Source organism: Cricetulus griseus (assembly GCF_003668045.3).
Source record: "Cricetulus griseus strain 17A/GY chromosome 1 unlocalized genomic scaffold, alternate assembly CriGri-PICRH-1.0 chr1_1, whole genome shotgun sequence".
Lineage (NCBI taxonomy): Eukaryota > Metazoa > Chordata > Mammalia > Rodentia > Cricetidae > Cricetulus > Cricetulus griseus.
In genome coordinates, this window is record NW_023276807.1 from 139,670,729 (window position 1) to 139,684,802 (window position 14,074).

The 14,074-nt window shown below is 41.7% G+C and overlaps 1 protein-coding gene across 11 annotated transcripts in view; it reads right to left on the reverse strand.

Moving 5' to 3' along the window:
* Positions 1-14,074, reverse strand: part of Fryl (FRY like transcription coactivator) — a 229,268-nt gene that overhangs the window by 132,123 nt on the left and 83,071 nt on the right. The window contains exon 1 of one of the 11 annotated variants that reach the window (XM_027390866.2): positions 7,880-8,110. The exons of the other annotated variants lie outside the window; for them this stretch is intronic. Within the exon in view, the coding sequence (XP_027246667.1) occupies positions 7,880-7,952 (73 nt within the window). The 5' untranslated portion in view covers positions 7,953-8,110. Of the gene's footprint in view, positions 1-7,879; positions 8,111-14,074 lie in introns of those variants that run through there. 11 annotated transcript variants of the gene reach the window in all.

Below are 14,074 nucleotides of genomic sequence, written 5' to 3' on the forward strand. Positions count from 1 at the left end.
GATCAGAACCCATGCTCATGCTTCAATAAGCCATCTGCCAGCCCCTGGCTAACTTTTAAGTTTAGAACTTGGTAATAAAACCATCCATATTTTCCCAAATTCTTCCTCCCAGGAGATGAAGGGGCAGACCACTTTCCATTCCATCCACAAGATGCTCTGTGTACCAACAACAGCAGCGTTGTGTAAATCACACCAATAACCTTATCTTTGAGCATATCCAAGACCACTATATTGGAATCATTCTCTCTCTGTCTCCTTATATTAGAAAAGACCCATTCACATCCTGTTCCAAAGTTTTATGAGAAACATCTTAAATAAAAAGGTATTCATTCGCAGAGTGTGGTGTGAGTCTACATTTGCTATTACACTGTTAGTCAAGTATCTGTTAAAAATTATTATTCATCTTTTCATTCTTTAAGACCTTTACTAATTTTCATGTGCTAATCATGCAGTTGGAAATACAGCTTATAAAGTAATTTATATGTGTTCCTACTGCTAATTCTGACAATATGTAAAATACCCTATCTTCCTAATGAAAGATCTGATGGTTTAGAATTTGAATTCTAGGATTTGTAGAGATGGCTCAGTTAAGAGCACTGGGTGCTCTTCCAGAAGTCCTGAGTTCAATTCCCAGCACCCACATGGCAGTTCACAGCTGTCTATAACTCTAGTTCCAAGGGGATCTGACACACTCACACAGACCTGCATGCAAGCAAAAAACCAACACACATGAAATAAAAATAAATAAACAAACAAATAAATAAATAAATAAATTTACGAAAAGGATTTGGCTTGTAGAGACTTCCCTATTCATTCAAATGGATTTTTCTTAAGTTCTCTTTCTGGAGGTAAGGGATAAAAAATTTTCCTTTTCTAATGGCTAAATTTTAAAAATTAGGAAATAATATGCTAAATGAAAAACAACTAGTACATTCAAAATACTCAGAACTTCTGTGAAGCAATTGATGTCCTGGGACATCGCACATCAACTAACAGGAAGAAAGCCTGTAAAAGGTTAGCCAACCATGTCTAGAAAGTTACATCTTACCACAGTGATGAAAATGCAAATATGGTTATTTCTAGAAGAGAAGTTCAAGAATTTAACCAGTAGTGCAATGTACTATATGCCAGTGGTGTGAACAGCCTGGACATTGGCCATGCTTACAATAAGCTAGATGAGTCTCGGGCATCGCATTTGAAATACTAAGTTGTCAGCACCAAAGACATCCAGAAGAGCTGTCAATGCTCATGCCACCACACAGGTACAGAAGGGATGAATAGCAGGCAGTCATGCTAGAGGTCATGAGAAGTCCAATAATAAGACGCAAAATACAGTGTCTACAAAGAACGTTAGCAAAGTGGGGGGGGGGCGGGGAGGGGAGCACGAGACATCTGTTTGTGTTTGGCAAATGGATGCAGAATGTACAAGAACAGGAAGCATTCAGCCAGGGAGGTGTCTCAGTCACCACAAGGGCCCATGGGTATTCAGTAGGGCTATACGGTTCCTTCCAGCTTGTCTGGCTTAGCTTATTTTAAGGGGCCCCACATTCCATCAAGAGCAAAGCAGGCACCTTTATGTGGATGATGTGACCCAGCAAAGAGTCTAACAAATGAAGGTTGTGAAGGAAGAAACAGGATCTAGAAGTGGAGGCTCCAACACAAGCATAGCTGCTCACAGCCTAGAACAGCAATTCTCAACCTGTGGGTCGTGACAACCCTTTCACAGGGGTCACCCAAGACCATCAGAAAAAACAGATGATTTTACCTTATGATCTATAACAGTAGTAAAATTACATTTATGAAGCAGCAATGAAAATAATTTTATAGCTGGGGGGGCTGCAGCATTAGGAAGGTTGAGAGCCACTGACCTAGATGATTCCAACAGGAGTCTGTAGAACCCTCAGGCTGATGGTGAGCCACCTAGACAGTGAACAGGACTCTCCTAGGCTCCACACCTTAGCACAAGGACCCAGAATCTGATAGGAGACAGTCTATAAACCAACTTAACAGAAGGCACAGAGAGGGGACATCACATCATACTATGTTTTATGAAGCAGACACTCAAAATTTCCCAGGGGTACGATACTGAACTTTCTGCAGAGTTTTAGTCACCCATGAATTCTTGTTAGAGTTTCCCAATTTTGTATTTCATTCTAAAGTTTAGCAGGTTAAAAAAAATGCACTCAATGAGTTAAGTAAACAGCTATCTTCTTAAAAACACAATCTTATTTCATCAAACAAGGTAGGCCTAGTTTAAGGATTTAGAATGATATTAAAAAGAAAGAAGAAAGCCAGCACTATCAGGAACACATCACAAAGAGCTCGCACCCAGCAGAACACTGAGGTGGCTTCCTTGTCTAGGATGCATTTCCTAAAATACAGATTTCTCTGAAGGGATGACAGGATATCTGGGCAGTAAGTAAGGAGGGGTTGGTTATTTTCCACTACAGTCTACATCCAGTCTCAACAGCTAAATCACTGAAATGGATGGCTATGAAAATGCAAGCTACCCTACAGGAATGGCTTCAGAGGAGCCCCATTAACAAGGCCCAGCACTTTCCATGTCTAAACCAAGACTTAATGTTCCTACCGCTTCAACAGTTCTTGCATTTATGACTAAATGAGCTAACATTCTTGTAATGTGGTTAAAAAGTGTATCTTCCACAAAAATAACTATACATTTGTTTGTCAAATAAAGTTGTTTGTTTAACCTTTCTCTCACATGTAACCTACTACAAAAGCATTCTAACATATCCTGTGTACGGTGTATCTCTCCTACTCTCTCTTCTTTCCCCATCCCATACAAATGGGAGTTTGATTAAACTGACGTCGAGCCTTGTCATCAGTAGTTCCCCATTTTGTCCAAGACCAAAATCCCAAAGGTTATCAAGACCCTATGTAGTCTAGCCCTACCTACTTTTCCAGCCCTGGTCCCAATACTCTTCCCCACCACCATGTGCTCCAGCGAAGTCAGCCACAATCCTTCCAGCCTCCTGCACTGGATCTCTTCTGTCCATCTATGCTTTTCCTGAACTGCTAGCTACTTCTTCCCTCATCATCTACCCATGTAGCACTGGATCAGTGAAGTCCCTAACAAAACATGAATGACTAAAGGAAGTATGTGGGTATGGGGGAGTGGGGAGCAGGCAAGGCATCTTAATGTTCTTTAGGCTCTCTGAACCTTAAAGAAAGAAAAAGAAAATCAGAAATCTGTCAGCTGATGGATGGCTATTCAAAATGTGGTATATTCACTATCCACACAATGGAATTTATTCAGCCATAAAAAGTAATGAAGTAACAATGCATGCTGTAACACTGTATGAGGTTAGTTTACAAAGTGTCCAGAGTAGCAATAGTACAGAAAGTAGATTGATGAGCACAGAGTTCCTTTTGGGGGAATGATGAAAATATTCTGCCATTAGACAGGGGTGATGGCTGCACCACCTTAGGAAAACACTAAGCAACAGCAGACGAGCACCATGAAAGGAAGAGTTTTATACCATGTGACTGATATTAGGATTGTATTCCCCACTGGGCTGTCATGATTGAACAGGGGCTTATGAATATATGTGTGTATAACATGAGTGTGTGCACAGACACACACACACACACACCATACACGATAGCAGGCCCCAAAGTCCTGCAACAAATGCAAAGTTTTACTTCAAAAAACCATTATGATTTTAATAAATTTAGATAGAAAGTGAAATGGGGTTGGGGGAAGACTCTATCTGTAATCCAGGAATAACAGTTTTGAGTACTAAAAGCTATCTAAAACTTGCTCCATTGTGCCAATCCAAGCAATCTATGCAAATTTAGTCCCTTAACACACCACATCTAATTCATATTCTAATTTACAAGATGGTTAAACTGGGTCAATTTATTTCTTCTACTGTCTGTGATAAAAACAGAATCCTTTGAAATACTAGCTGCCATGTAAAATTATGTAAGCAGGGGTAATTCTAAAAATACATTCACAAGGGGTACTGTCCCTGAATTTGCTACCTTCACCAGCATCGCAGATAATAATGGAATCGGCGGAAGCTAGCTTGGCCTAATCAGTTGGGGGGTGTGGGGAGACTCCAGTCTTTTAAAGGATGACATCCTCACTGTGAAGCTGGTTTCACAGAATGTCCCTGACTCTGTTTTATTTTTTTAAAGGAGTAATGCCTGAAAGTGTTGGCACAGAGACAAAACCCTGAATTTAGGCCACAAGAATGTCGCTTCATTGTCACTGAAAGACAAAGGCTCAGCTCCCATCAGACTTCAGCCGGACTGCACGGACATTCCGCCAGCTAAGCAGTCCCGTATGAGGGCCTCCGAGATTAGGGCCCAAAGTAGCATCTGGCCTAACAGGAACCATGCAATCGCACCATGTAAATAAGGACTATTGCTATCTATGATAGGCACTGTGGTTAAGGTTCAGTGAATCAGGAAAACTCGAGATATTTCTTTCTTTTTCCTTTATTCTTGAAGAGGATAAGGGCAACATTAGAAATACAAATTTAATGGGATATTTTTTTTTCCATTTCTTAAAAAGCTATCTAACAAATCAAGTTGTTCTCTGCTGTTCCCAAGAAATTCACTAAATGGAATGTAATAAATTCTTATTTTTTAAATCACCATACAACTTTGCTTTAGGACTTGCTCCCCTGAGGGGCAGTGCTAGCATACAATATTTTTTTTTAACTTTTAAGTTTTTTTCTGATTATTCTTTCTTATATAGTTTTATTTTTGGAGAACATCCTACATGAGCCCTGCATCTACCTCACCTCCACCCCCAGGTCCTCCATGTTCCCAATCCCAAATTCATGACCTTTTCAATTATTACTGTATACACTCATATATGTATGTATGTATTCATGCATGTATGTATATACATATAGTTTACTGGGTCCATTAGCTCTGTTCATATGTACATGTGTCCAGAGCATGTAATTTAATAATCAGATAACAGGAGACACGGCATATATCTAACTTCCTATCGTCTGTGCCATTTGTTAACTCATTCCCATGAAAATGACTACATCTTTACCGGCTCTGTTAGGTGCCCGGACATTTCCCAGAGCTCAACCAAGCAATAAGTATACAAAGAAGAACAAAAAGACAAGCAATCTACACCCTGAGGAGGGCACAATCAAGTGGCAGAGAAGGGCAGGAGGGGGTGACAATGACCAATGATGCTCAAAGGGAAGCAGAGAACAGATGTAGTGTTGACTGACTGACTGACTGACTGTGAGGATGGATGATAAAGGTTCAGTGTTCCGTGCAAAGTAGACAGGATGGGGTGCACTGTGGAGTAGGCAGGGGGCAGGTAGGCAGTGAAGGAAACAACCACAAAGGCGTATCTCGCTCCCAGAGTGGGGTAAGAGTGGCAAGAGAAGGGGCAGGTGAAATGAACAGAGGCTAAGTGAGGGAAAACTTCATTCTATAGAGAACGGAAAGACGGGTACAGAAAGAAAGGACACCAAGGGAGGTAGTTTAAAAAGAACCTTTAGCAGAAAAAGAAGCTACAAACAGGATATAGAAAGGATATGATGGAGATAATCCAGGTGACCATGCCCTCCCCTCCCCCCCAGGGTGTATGTGTGCTGATTAAGGCTGTTTCCACGTCAGCACAGTCCAGAGAGAATATGAAAACTCAGAAGGTGCAGTGATGAGTCCTGGGCCATGACTAAAGGAGTAGAGTGAAGGGGCTTACTAACCAACCCTTGGCCCTTGGTCTCTGGCTCACGAACAAATCCTGGATGCCAACACTGTCTACGAGCCTAGGGAATATTCTAGCACTCTAATACAAGCACTGAAAAGCCTCCTCTCTCCATGTCTCCCCCATCCCGGTGTTAATGCCACTTCTTCCACTGCTGTTCTCTCAGGTCATTTATTTCATCGGCCACCATCAGCTGGTCGTCACGGGAGTATGCCTGTCACCTCTCAACTAAGCCTCACTGTAACTGTCATGTTATGTTTTCTCTCCCTGAGTAAGCTCACAGAGAGCAAAGACCCTCCCACTTCCTTCTGTATCCCACAGCATACACTCCACCAATGTTGGCTGACTGAAAAGTGTTGGTGTAATGGAAACAACCCTGGAAAGAGTCGGCTACCATCCTCTCCTGGGTCTTAATACCCCCACCCCTTCTCCGCTGACATACCCTGACGCTGGTGAGATTAAAAACACCCACCCATTTCCCAGACCTAAGACGGACATGATTGGGGCCTTACTCAACACTAGCAATCTATTTTCAATATTAACATATTGCTTTGTAACTCTAAAAACATCTTCAATATGCAAGATGAACGCCCAAGGGCAATGGGTTACCCATACACTGAATCTCTCTTCTACCGGCACAGCTAAAACCGGAGGCTTTGCAAGCATCTGCTTTGGGTTCACTCTCAGATTCAGGGAACATGACTAAACCAGACTTGGCGGTGGCTGGCTGCAGGGTCTGAGCAATGGTGTGTAGAAATACTGAAATGATCACAGATAAGTACACTGAGTTTTTCTATGACACGCTGCTGTGACACGACAGATAGTTCTTCCATATGAGTATGTTAATGATGCCTTCACTCTCATCTTACTGTAGATAAATAAGTGATAAGAGGAGGGAAAGACCGAAAGATACTAACTCTGCTCTAATTTAGCTCTGCAAAAGTATATTGTACAGGGCTAACTTCCTTTTTAAGTACTAAAAATATTTAATTAACCATCACGAGTCTCCCAATATTTTAACTATGTTTACTCACTTAAAAACTTTCCTAAAACTAACAGTTTCCTGCCATCTGGCAAGGCAGTATCTACATGTGAAAAAAAACTACTTAAAGATCAGAAATCAATGAAACGCAGCCACAGAGGCAGGATAGCTGGGACACGCAGACCCCTTCAGACTGTCTTCAGTGAGTTTTCCTTCATGTCAACATTTGGACTTGCATATCATTTGCTTATGGAGCAAAAACTCCATTAAATAAGTGTTTTCATAAAGAGCTGAGCAAGAAAGACTTTAAATTTAATCTCTCATGTTTGATTCATTAGGCCGCTTGGGCACCAGCAGCGCAGTTGGAAGCCAGATCAACGGGATTCTATACCCCAGCTCTTTGCTGCCCACGTGACCTTGGGAGAGTCACGATTTTTCTATGCTTCAATTTCTTTGCATAAAACAATGCTGATAACGAGACTGGAGCTCGCTTAATTCATTAGTTTGATCTCCTAAGCTGATGGTGGATTGTTTTGGCAGCAAAAGTAAGAAGTCAGGGGTGATAAATCTTATCTTAAGTGCTCTGAGATTTTTCAGAGCAAAAGTAGCCACTGGAAACATGCTAAATGAAACCAGTATTTCTGCCAAATCCTTATTTGAGGGAAGAACTCAGAGAGAGGACCATATAGCTCAGTGGCACTTGCTTCCTGACTTGAGTGAATTGGAAATATATTCCCCTGAATGTTCTTTCTCATAAAATCAAGTGCATATGACTACCAGCCGTTGCTACTTCAGTTATAGCAGGGGAAAGTTACTGCCACCCTGTGAAACTGCCTACTGCCTGAAGATGCTGCTACACACACCCTGTGGAACTGGCGCTGGAACCGACGACCCTGCAGGAATCACAGCTGACTTGTCATCTTCCCCCATTTTTGATGGATTCCAAGAAACTTTGCCGGAATCACACACTTAACAACAAACCCGAGGCTGGCAAATGTCAGTCAAAGAAAATGTAACTACCTCACGTGTGCACCTCAAGATTCTCATCTGACTGATGGCCACTGGAGAGCACACTCTCCACTGCACTTTCAAGGCTCTGATTCGATCGGGATGGGTCTGGAGAGAAGGCATGCAAGGAATGGCGAGAATATGCACAACTCAGCATCCCCCAGGCAGGCATTTATACTCACAGCTGCAGCTCCAGGACTTCAACAAGGACTTTATGCTAATTTCAAAAAACACAGAATCCTGTAGACTCAACATTGTGTCTTGGCTGGCTGCAGGAGCAGTGGCAGCGGTGGCAGCAGCAGCAGCGGCCGCAGTAGTGGCAGCAACAATTCTGTGACTCTGGATCCCAGCCGCTGTCCCCTTGCCTCTCACAGGCGGCAGAGTTCTGGCCCACAGTGCCTTGGCTTCATTACCATGCAGTCTCGCGGTGACGCACAACTGTAGTGGAAGCGCTGCTCAATGCAGATGAGGTACCCAGCTGAATTAAAGCTTACAAGTTTATTACAAGTACCCTGAAGGACACCCTCACCTTTCTTTATGCAGACCTGCATGTGGCCAACAAGACCTGGCCTGTTTGCATTCAGATTGCCAGTTTGAGGAGCTTTCAGCTCCTCGGGGCTGCTAGGAAACAGACACAGGCTGCTGCTCTCTGTCCTTCGATGCCAACTTTCCTCACAGGCAAAGGGCCTTGGAAACACAGTTTGTTTAAAAAAAAAAAAATGAATTAGAATCTAGCATAAAATCTTTAAATGCCTTCCTTTAGTAGCTGGTGTCCTCCTCAAAGGGGGAGCAGGGAATCAGTAGCAGTTCCCTAGGGGACTTGAGCAGCACATTCTCTCCACCCTGATCCACACCCGGCCGTGGTTTGTTCAGCAAGCTTATGATGAGACAGAGTCCACGGGCCCACTTACCCTGCTGGAGATAATGCTGCCTAATGGAATGAAGGATGATGTCATGAACACTGGCTGAGCCTCCACTGGCCTCTGAAACTGCTCAGCTCAGGACAAAGTTGTTTTCTGGTACATGCAACTTATTCTAAAGAGCTAAATGTCAGGTAAGTGGGTTGTTTGAAAACAGTGGCTTCTATTCTTAGTAAAATAAAAATGAAAATAGAATGAAAGTCTGGCAGTCAAAAAGTCAGTGAACAGCCAAAGTATCTGCTGGTCAGATAAGCGCATCTGGACAACTTCATTCTATGGAAGAGGTTTTCAGATGAAAATACACTGTCAAAAGAAAATAAAATAACTACTCTCTAAAATGGCAGAGACATGGTACAACCAAAACAAATAACAGCCTGTGCCAATATCAAAAGAAAAAAATGATTTCACCACAATTGGTTTACCTCATCTTTGGAGGTGAGTAGGCATGTATTCAGGTGTCCCTTCTCATATGTAGAAATACATTTGTAGTGGGCCATCTGCATTATTGCATTCTTTAAGCACCACAGAGAATAAGTGCAATTATTAAAGTCGTAACTGAATAAATTCACTCATGGTCAAATTGTTAGGCACTGTATTAGAAGCTAAAATAACGTCTTTCCATGCACGAACACCATCCACTAAGTACAGGAGGATAATCACATTCCTAAGACATATTCAGTGGTATGAGTATAGGGGGCATATGTCTGAAGCTGTGTGAGGGTTTTTTTTTTTGCTTTGTTTCTTTTTGTTTTTAGAATAGTTTAAGAAATCTGATACAAGTGTGGACCATTCTGATTTCTAAGCAGACCTAAGAAGAAAATCCATACTAAGGGTGCAAAGGGTAACCAACATAGAACCCAACCCCACACCAGGACACAGTTGACCAACATGGAACCCCAACTACATGTGGTATGCCAACATGGAGCCCTCATCCACACTGAGATGCCAAGGCTGATCAACCACAAAACCCAACTGTACATCACTGTCATTTTGCTTCCATCTTTATAAAAACATTTAAAGCTAAGAGCAGGGTTCCTTCTCATTCAAAGAAGAATCAAGGCATCCATATGTTAAATGAACAAACAACATCCCATAGTCCCAAAGCCCAACCTTCTACCACATCCCATTCTTGTATATTACCAATGAACACACTGCAAAAGACTACGTATTTTACAAAAATCAGTTTACGTTATGTTTTTAATTATAGTATACTCCAAAGTAACTTTGCTACACAATCCTCTCTTCATCAGACTGCTAAGAGATTCTATGGGGGACAGTGACCTAAACACAAACAAATGAGACCATTAAATGAGACTTGAAACACATCAGCTGACAAATTAGTACATAACATCTAGGTACTCTTCCATATTCTTGCCACCCCTTTTGCGCTGGGCTTTCCCAAGATTCAAAAGCAACTTGATACTGTTTGACTTTGACATCCCATAAAAGTGAGTGAGATTCATTCTTAGCAAACCTTCAGAACTATACTAGTGTCATACAGAAAGTCAGTTTGGTGACTTCAGAGAGAACGGGGTAAATAATAGGTAATTTTTTCATGTCTTTAAAAATTTTTTTTTCTTTTTAAAATCTGTATAGATATAAAAGAATAAAATAGAATCTAAAGTTTCTATTTAACCTAATCAGCATATGTGCACAGGTGTGTGTACGCGTGTGTGCGCGCACGCACGCATGCATGCACACACACATTCCATTTTTATCAGAAGCTCACTGTAAATACAGTGCAGGTGAAATGGCATTTTCCATGTATATACAAACTATTGTAACATACAGGCAGAGTCTGGTTCTAGCTGAACCTTATTCGAAAGAATAAAGAACACAATAAACAGTGTTATTCTTTCAAGTCCTGATCACAAACACCATAACAATACTTACTTAATGGAGTATTTCCTTTCTACATCTTCTGATGCTTTTATTATCCAAACCACCAAACTATTATATTAGCTGGGGGAAAAAAAAACACACACACATATACACCCAGCAATCCTTTTAGAAGGCCATGGAGGAATCCCACTGTGCTCCAATCTCTTTCTCAATCCCTCAATGGCTAATCCTCTTTTTAAATTAAACAAATAATGATACTGTTGTTGTTCTTCAAGTGAGTACTCTCTTGCTAAACTGCTAATTAATTACATCAACCAAGACATAGCCTAAAGCCTATTGTAAGGTTTTCAGATTACCAGAGATGTCAGTGTTCCACTTTATACTTTATAAGTTCAGAATCCTCTTGCTTACACACACACACACACACACACACAAGAATATTTTCATATCATTGCCATGAAGACAGCTACAAAAATTGTAGCCTTGAATTCAGGACATTTACAGACTCCTCAAACGTTAGACCACAGTTTTTCAGGCTTTGGAACTGATGTTTTTAGAATGCAAGAGAGTCATAGTTCCAATTCAGGCTCTTCCCACTTGTCTTAAGACCTTACTGCTGACTGGTCAGAGGACATGAAGAAATCACATTGGTATTGATCTGTGAGCTTCCTCCTTGCTGACTAGATTACATAGAACTGGGAGGTGCAGCTGGGAGAAAAGGGTCATCCACAGTCTTACCCAGTTTGAATCCTGTGAACTCTAATAATAACTGGTCTGACAAGATATACCCATGGGTTCAATAATGGCACAAATGTTACAGGAGTAACCAACTGCTTTCTGATTGGATTTAAAAGCCTGCTCTACAAAAGGAAACAAAAGCCTGGTACTGGCAAATCTGGCCAAGAACCCATAGTTAAGCTAATAGGCCCCAGGGAAAAATCTATTATTATTCTGCTAAACAGACATACTATCAGACTGCCCTCTAAATTCATATCTCCATACACATATAATTAGTACAACTCTCAGACAAGTGCCAACAGAGTTCCCAGGCACAACATGGACATCTATACCATACCCCTCCCGCAAGGCTCAGGGACCATTGTAGAAGATGGGGTGGAAGGATTACAAGTGCTGGATGTCATAGAAGATCAGGACAAAACAGCATCTTCTGGACAGGATAGAAACACTGCACTCACGAATTTGCAGCAGCTCTGCTTCCCTACAAAAGAACTACTCAAGAACAAGCCAATCAACATTCAGCACTGATTAGGGAGGAGTTCACAAGCCCCCACTCCCAACTGCAGCAGAGCTATTGACAGCTGATGACTTCAGGGAAAAAAGAGTTCAGTTTTCTTAAACAGTGTGGTCCCTGGTAGGCTGACCATATTTGAGTAGGGGGTACATGAGTGTATAGTGAGCACAAGGCAAATTCAGTGTGTGTGTGTGGGGGGGGGGAAGGGGTGGTCAATAAAACAAACTGGACAGGGACACCAAGTTGGGAGGTGGTGTGGAGGAAAATGTGGGAGGCATGAGGGGGTGTAAAATGACCAAAACACACTGTTTGAAATTCTCAAAGAATTCTTTAAAACAGTACATGTTAAAACAGAGGTTCACATTCTTAAAACCACCTCCTGTTGACATCCTCCTACCACAAGCCAGATACTGTAGTAAACACAGACGATGACCATGGGAGATGTCTTGCCCTCTGGGTGTTGGAAGATAAGTTTCCCCTTCCTTTTAATTGACTCCCACTAAACTGGTGTCCTTTCAAAAGACTTTGCTTTATAGTTTTCAAGAGAAGGCAGAGGCCATACAACAAAACACCAGTAAAACCCTCTGGAAAGCATACAGAACACTGATGTCTAGAAGGGAGGGATCTGAACAAAATGTTCCCTGACGTTTAGTGGAGTCTGAGTTAACTTAAAATATCACACTCTCCACTGGAACGTCAGGTTCTGAGAGAATCCCCAATCACTAACGCATTTTAGGAAAGGGACACAAATCCATGATCAGTCCTCATAGTAAGAGCTTCATCAACATCTCAAAAAAAAAAAAAAAAAAAAAAAAAACTCTTAACCTGGTGCCCAAAATTAGCACACATGGCAAAGAGTGAAAATCATGTGAGCTTTCCTCCTGAAAATGTCAACTATCCTTCCACGCCTAGAGACTTCTACAGCTCCCACAGATTCCAGCCTCTTCAGAAGAGTCCCCTCCTTGCTGGAGCTTAACAAAGAGGTTGAAAGGCTTGAGAAGAAAGATGCTCTCAGGTCTGTTATGTAATTACCAGACATGAAATGCAACATCGGGAAAAAACACTGCAAAACCGGCCTCCTGTTTTGCTTTGAGACTTCATTAAAAACACACAATGTTAAGGGTATCGGTGGATATCACCGATTCTTCGTGTGCTCTCTCTCCTTACTTCTATCCTGTTAGTCCTTTTTGTATTTCCCAACTTTTCTACAATGAATGTTTAGATGTCTTAAAGCATCACTTCACTACTAACCGGAAGCAAGAGCTCCTAGGATAAATGGTTAAGTTTCAGAGCTGGGCAGAAAACACACAAGGAAAACTTGGAGTATCCTGCAGGGTCAGGTAAGAAATGAAGAGCTTAAAAAAAAAAAAAAAAAAAAAAATGGAAGTGAGGCAAAGGAGGAAGGGGCCAACTTAAGGAGCAGTCCAGAGCCAAAGCCCCAGAGTTTTGGAATATAACCCAAAACATGAAATAATTGTGTATAAATCAGTATTAATTGCTACTGGCTGCCTGGCCTCACCCAAACTCATGTTAAAATCCAATCCCTGTTGCAAGGTTATTAAGAGGATAGAACTTAATGGACTATGGTATTGGGAGGCAGAATCTTTGGGAGGTAAGTTTAAAGTAGGCTGTGTGGGTGGGTTCCTAACGCTACAAGGCTGCAGGGAAGCAAGAGGTGGGACTCGAACTAAGATTCTGAACTCTTGATGCCTGAACCCCCTGGGTCTCTGCAGGGCATCTCCACCTGCAAGGAGGATCACACCACATGCGACCCCTGGTCTTGAAGGTCCAAGCCTTCAGAGTCAGAACAAACAAACCTTCATTTCTGTTTAATTATAGCAACACAAAATGACTAAGACACTGATATAAATAAACTACTGGACAAATAAATAGGGAGAAGAGGAAAATCTTCCACTGAGCAGAAAGGAGGAGGCTTGCCTGCTCCCCTTTGAGTGGATGCCTGGCAAGTCCAGCTCTGGATGACATCTGAGAGCTTAGGTTTTCAGAGTGCCCCACTGTTCCTGAACTACTGTGATTGGCTCACTCACCTAAATCATACACAGAATATGGTTCCTCTAAAGCACCTACATTTGTTCTAGGACTCTAAGGTTTGAGTATATGCCAAGCCTAGCATGTCTACAATAAATGTCTAATGAGCCTGGGCCAGCATCAATTGACCTAATGTTTCAGCTCACTTACGATGAGACAGAAAAGGAGCAGGAAAATGATGGTTTTACTATGGAGAAATCTGAAAAACATTCCCTCAATCCAGATCAAGGGGCTTTTTGTTTGTTTGTTTGTTTTTTGAAACAGGGTTTTATTATGTAGCCCTGGCCATCCTGGAACTCACTCTGTAAACCAGG